The sequence below is a fragment of the Trichechus manatus genome, unplaced genomic scaffold (genome assembly GCF_000243295.1).
Source record: "Trichechus manatus latirostris isolate Lorelei unplaced genomic scaffold, TriManLat1.0 scaffold00098, whole genome shotgun sequence".
Lineage (NCBI taxonomy): Eukaryota > Metazoa > Chordata > Mammalia > Sirenia > Trichechidae > Trichechus > Trichechus manatus.
In genome coordinates this window covers 10,402,100-10,408,771 of record NW_004444034.1, presented here as the reverse complement: position 1 = coordinate 10,408,771, position 6,672 = coordinate 10,402,100, and the positions used below count along the sequence as shown (strand labels likewise).

The 6,672-nt window shown below is 37.4% G+C and overlaps 1 protein-coding gene across 1 annotated transcript in view; it reads right to left on the bottom strand.

Moving 5' to 3' along the window:
- ROS1 (ROS proto-oncogene 1, receptor tyrosine kinase) overlaps nt 1–6,672 on the bottom strand; it is a 137,112-nt gene that overhangs the window by 49,957 nt on the left and 80,483 nt on the right. Inside the window, 1 exon segment of the mRNA XM_004382746.3 lies at nt 4,781–4,957. Coding sequence (XP_004382803.1) covers nt 4,781–4,957 — 177 coding nt within the window.

The following is a 6,672-nucleotide window of genomic DNA, read 5'->3' as shown; positions in this document are numbered from 1 at the left end:
ATCATAAAACAATATGTGTACTGACTATTTAATGAGAAACTGTTTGTTCTGTAAACCTTCATCTAAAGTACAATAAAAAAAAATTTTAAAAAAAGCTTGTGAGCAGCCATCTAAGATACTCCGCTGGTTCCACCCCATCTGGAGCAAGGCAGAAGACACAAAGGAAAGATTAGTCCAAAGGACTAATGGACCACAACTGCCACAGCTTCCACCAGACTGGGTCCAGCACAACTAGATGGTACCTGGCTACCACCACTAATTACTCTGACAGGGATCACAATAGAGGGTCTTGGACAGAGCTGAAGAAAAATATAGAACAAATTTCTAACACAAAAGACCAGACTTACTGGTCTGACAGAGACTGGAGAAACTCCTAGAGTATGGCCCCTGGATACCTTTTAACTCAATCCTGAAGTCACTTCTGAGGTTCACCCTTCAGCCAAAGATTAGACAGGCCCATAAAACTAAACAAGGCTAAATGGGCACACCAGCCCAGGGGCAAAGATGAGAAGGTAGGAGGGGACAGGAAAGCTGGTAACGGGAAACCCAAGGTCGAGAAGGGGAGAGTGTTGACATGTTGTGGGATTGGCAACCAATGTCACAAAACAATATGTGTATTAATTGTTTAATGAGAAACTAATTTGCTGTGTAAAGCTTCATCTAAAGTACAATTAAAAAAAAAATCAGGGTTAGAATGGAAAACAAAAACAGCCTGGTACTGGTACAACAACAGATAAATAGACCAATGAAATAGAATTAAGAATACAGATGTAAATTCATCCACCTATGAGCAGCTGATATTTGACAAAGGCCCAAAGTCCATTAATTGGGGGAAAAGACAGTCTCTTTAACAAATGGTGTTGTCATAACTGGATATCCATCTTCAAAAAAATGAAACAAGTCCCACACCTCATAGCATGCACAAAAACTAACTCAAAACGGACCAAAGACCTAAATATAAACTCTAAAATGATAAAGATCAGGGAAGAAAAAATAGGGACAACGCTAGGAGCCGTACATGGCGTAAACAGAATACAAAACATTACTAACAATGCACGAACACCAGAAAAGAAACTAGATAACTGAGAGCCCCTAAAAATCAAACACTTAGGCTCATCTAAGACTTCACCAAAAGAGTAAAAAGACAACCTACAGACTAGGAAAAAAATTTTGGCTACAACAAATCCAATCAGGGTCTACTCTCTAAAATCTACAATATACTACAAAACCTCAACAACAAAAAGACAAAAACCCCAATTAAAAAATGGGCAAAGGATATGAACAGGCACTTCACCAAAGAAGACATTCAGGCAGCTAACAGATATATGAGGAGATGCTCACGATCATTAGCCATTAGAGAAATGCAAATCAAAACTACAATGAGATACCATCTCACCCCAACAAGGCTAGCATTAATCCAAAAACCACAAAATAATAAACGTTGGAGAGGTTATGGAAAGACTGGAACACTTATACACTGTCGGTGGGAATGTAAAATGGTACAACCACTTTGGAAATCGATTTGGTGCTTTCTTAACAAGCTAAAAATAGAAGTACAATAGGATCCAGCAATCCCACTCCTTGTAATATAGCCTAGCAAAATAAGCCATTATACAAATAGATATATGCACACCCATGTTCATTGCAGTACTGTTCACGATAGCAAAAAGATGGAAACAACCTAGGTGTCCATCAACGGACAAACGGATAAACAAATTATGGTATATTCACTCAATGGAATACTATGCAACGATAAAGAATAACGAAGAATCCATGAAACATCTCATAACATGGGTGAATCTGTAAGGCATAATGCTGAGTGAAATTAGTCGATCACAAAAGGACAAATATTGTGTAAGACTACTCTTATAAGAACTCAAGAAAAGGTTTAAACACAGAAGAAAACATTTTTTGATGGTTACTAGGGTGGGGAGGGAGACAGAGGGGTATTCACTAACTAGATAGTAGACAAGAATTATCTTAGGTGAGGGGAAGAACAACACACACTACAGGGGAAGTCAGCACAACTGGACTAAATCAAAAGCTAAGAAGTTTCCCAAATACAATGAAACACTTCGAGGGACGGAGTAGCAGGGGTAGGGGCCTAGGGACCATGGTTTCAGAGAACATCTAGGTCAACTGGCATAACAAAGTTTGTTAAGAAAATGTTCTGCATCCCACTTTGGTGAGTGGTGTCTGGAGTCTTAAAAGCTAGCGAGCGGTCATCTAAGATGCATCAATTAGTCCCAACCCACCTGGAGCAAAGGAGAATGAAGTACACCTAAGACACAAGGAAAATACTAGCCCAAGAGACAGAAAGGGCCACATAAACCAGAGACTCCATCAGCCTGAGACCAGAAGAACCAGATGGTGCCTGGCTGCTACCAATGACTGCCCTCACAGGGAACACAGCAGAGTCCCTGACAGAGCAGGAGAAAAGTGGGGTGCAGAACTCAAATTCTAGTGAAAAGACTAGACTTAATGGTTTGACTGAGACTGGAGGGACCCTGGAAGACACGGCCCCCGGACTCTATTAGCACAAAACTAAAACCATTCTCGAAGCCAACTCTTCAGATAAAGATTAGAATGGACTATAAGACATAAAAATGATACTCGTGAAGAGTGTGCTTCTTATCTCAATTAGATACATGAGTCTAAATGGGCAGCTCCTGTCCAGAGGTGAGATGAGAAGGCAGAAAGGGACAAGAGCTGGTTGAATGGACACCTGAAATCCGGGGTGGAAACGAAGAGTGAGCTGTCACAGTATGGGGAATGCAACTAGGGTCACATAGCAGTGTGTGTACAAAATTTTGTATGAGAAACTGACTTGAACTGTGAACTTTCATTTGAGGCACAATAAAATTTAAAAAAAGAAAAGATATCCAGCTCTCTATGCTTCAAATCTCTTGAAAACAAGGAGTAATTATCTATCTCATGGAACTGTGAAAATTACATAAATTTATATATCTATATACAGAAATAAAGCACTATCCCTGAGACATAGTGAACATCTTTAATAAATGTTAGCTATGACTATGAGTCAGAATCGACTCGACGGCAGCGGGTTTGGGTTTTTTCTTTCTTTTTATTATTACTCTCGTTAGTAAGACTATTGCAGAATTATGGGAAATAATACAGACCTGAGTTGGAAATTCCACATATGAGTTTCAAAATGCAGAAAAGGGTATTTGAAAAATAGAACTACATAGACAAATTTCTTCTAATAGCGAGTACCCAAGGAGATTGTTAACCTAATGTCGACGACACTTGGAAGTATGAGGGTTGGAGAAGGATAATTTTACTAAAGTTATAAAGTGGGTCATTCTTCATTTCAACCAGTGTTTATCCAATATTATTTAGTTTGTGCTGGTGTCTGGTCTACCCTGGGAATGGTGTAGCAGCCAGAGCAATAATCTGCTTCAAAGGTCATTGGTGCTTTTGTCATTCCTTTATTATTATATAACTGATATGGTATGGAATGATATATTTAGGTGGTGAAAACATTATTCAGAACAGGAAGGCAAGTTTTTTTCCATATATTTTGAAGATGTTGAATGCCTCAGAAAAAAGGAGGAAAGTAACTGGTAATTGCTCAAAATTTCCAGCAGATGGAGCTCAAAGTGCCCTTAATGGTGGGCCTAGAAAGTAAGAAAGTTGACCCTTTATTTGAAGAAGAGAATGTGAATGTTATATTGATTATATTTTTAAATTAGTTCTTGTTATAAAAATTCATGCTACCTTTAGAGTTTTCATTTCTAGAGGGGTGTGTGTGTGTGTGTGTGTGTGTGTCTGTGTGTGTGTGTTCAACTTCAAACAGGCATTGCATGATCTTTTAAATTTTCTAAATAATTTCTCAAAGTAGAAAATGAATTATTTTACAAGAACATGCACTAAGCTTATTTATAAATTCTTCCACTTGTTTTTGACTTAAATGTTTTATAACTGAATACACTTAAGCAAAGGGAGTTTGTTTCATTCATTTCTGTCCATCTCCAGGGAGAGTTATACTTGATTTAAAATGACATTGGCAGCTTAATAGCAGAGAAAGCTTGAGAAAGAACTCAGAAACCATTTGAGGTTTGAATGTCACCAACATGGCTATGTAATACTTTTTGTATTTTTGTTTTTTAGATTTCAAACTTTTTTTTTATTATGACCCACAGTACCACAGATCCAGACAGTTCTGCTATAACACCATACATGCATTCCTAAAAATCACTGCATTATGCAAAATCACACAATAAATTCCACAGGGCTTATGAAGAACATGAGTTAGAGACACAACAATCAAAAACTTCATTGGTGACACATTAAAAAATAAGATAGGACCCGAATAAAAATAATGGTGCAAATTTACACACTTAAAATGGTTAAGAAATATCGAATACTACAATAAATATGGCACCTTACCTTGAAAAAGACCAGAAGCTTTATGCAATGCTTTTTGGTACCACTGGGAGGCCTAAAATATATCAGAGGCGAAACAGACAGAAGAGAAATTATAGGACTGAGAAGAGAAAGAGAATCAGGAGAGATAATAACAGAACGTGGGGTTTCCCCCACAGCGGAGGCCGTGTACACGCACAAGGTTAACCTGAGGTGGTTTGTGATCTAGGGCAGACTGCGATCATAGTGTGCACAAAGGACTGATTCAGAGTTTGGAGCAACACTGGGAACACCACAAAGCGGGTAGAGAAACAATCTGGAGAAGGACATATTACAAGATTTTTCTGACCCTCAGCTGGAAGGTACAAGCTGATCATGAACGTGACTTTATTACCTGGAAAAGGCTGCATAACTGGACTGTAAGTCAAGATATGCTTACTCCTTGGAGCCTTCACCTGGAAGGGGATGGCCCCATTTCTTTTCTTCGCTTGATAAATCTGTGTGCTGTCCTTTGCTGTGACAATCCAATATATAAATTTCCCATCCACAGTTAAACTAACAAGAGTTTTTCCTGTTGATTAAAAATAAATAGTAAAATAAATAACAAAGTGCATATCTTAAGTTGTCTACTCTAAACAATATATGACATCTTTTTTTCTATATTATGACTGCTAAAATTTGAATCAATTTATTATCTCAATATGAAGAACTAACACTTTTCTTTTACGTCATTAGGCTAAGGGTTTTATGGTTATTTTCTCATTGTAGCTCCATGCCAAACCAATAAAGTAAGTATGATTATTATTAGCCTTTTATAGAAGTGGAAACTAAGACTTGGATTTGTTAAATACTCGAAGCCACAAAGTTAGTAAAGGACAGAGCTAAGATTTTAAACCTATATGACTCCAAGTCAAACAATGTCAATATAAAGGGAGGTGAAGCCCTGGTGGTGCAGTGGTTAAGAGCTCGGCTGCTAACCAAAAGGTTGGCAGTTTGAATCCACCAGCCACTCCTTGGAAACGCTATGGGCAGTTCTTCTCTGTGCTATAGGGTCCTGTGAGTTGGAATTGACTCAACGGCAACAAGTTTGGTTTGGTTTTTGTTACTGGATGGTAGGCATAGGGCTCAGGGTCTTGCTCAATATTTTTTCCAGTAATCTGGAATGATTGTATACTAAACATATTTATCAAATTTGTAAATAACACATAAGTCACTTGTATGTTCAATTACAGACTTGAGATTCAAAAATATCTCAGTAGAATTAGGAAATTGATTGAAATTTTGAAATTCAATAGGAAAAACATCTAAATCCATGCTTAAAATTAATTCTTTAATTTAATAAGTGAAAGAAAACTGGCTTAATAATAGTTAACGTGAAAAAGACTATGAGTTTTTCAATTGGCAGACAATTCAAACAGCTGATGCCACTTTCAGCTGCAATGACCAGAACACATTGAAAGTACAGTGTGTCATTATGGGAACCACATTTAAGAGGATGTTAGCCAGAGTGAAACCACACAAGGGTAACTAGGGCAAAGAAGCCACATCACCTGAAGAATAATTACCAATTCTTCCATTTTTCCTCTAAAGGTACCACTTAGAATGAACTATGACAGTTCTCTCTCTCTCTCTACATAGTTGAATGGCTATCTTGTGGAAGGTGGTTAATTTATTCTTTGTAATTTAGAGGTTTGAACGAAAATCAATGGATGAGGGGAACAGGGAGGAGACTTTGGCTAAATATAAGGAAAAAAAGTCCTAAAAATTAAACACACTTCCTTATAAAGTAGTGAATGTTTTATAAACAGAGATGTTCAAGCAAGGTCATTTTTGTAGAGGGGATTTCTTCCAACATCATGTCAGCTGAATGATCTCTAAAATCATCCTGACTTTCTAATTTTAGGATTATGTATTTCAATTATGAATTCATGAAAGATTGACTAGTCCTATACCTATAAAATAATGGCCCATTTGATAATTATTATGTATTTGATTCAACAATTTTCCTAATAAGAGAAGTTCAAAACATTATCTCTGCTCTTCAGTCCATTGAGAGTACATTGAGCTGCTTCTAAAAGGCTCTCGGTGACATAGCAAAAAAAGCATATTTGCAATTATAGCTTTATACATATTTCCAACGTCAAAACTTCACTATATAGACTTCCGGCAAGATGGCGCTCTAGGCAGAAACACCACGCCGTCCCTCCACAACAAAGATCCGAAAAACTAAGCCAAACAGAGAATCAACAATCCTGAAACCCTAGAACATCAAATGAAGAGATAAAG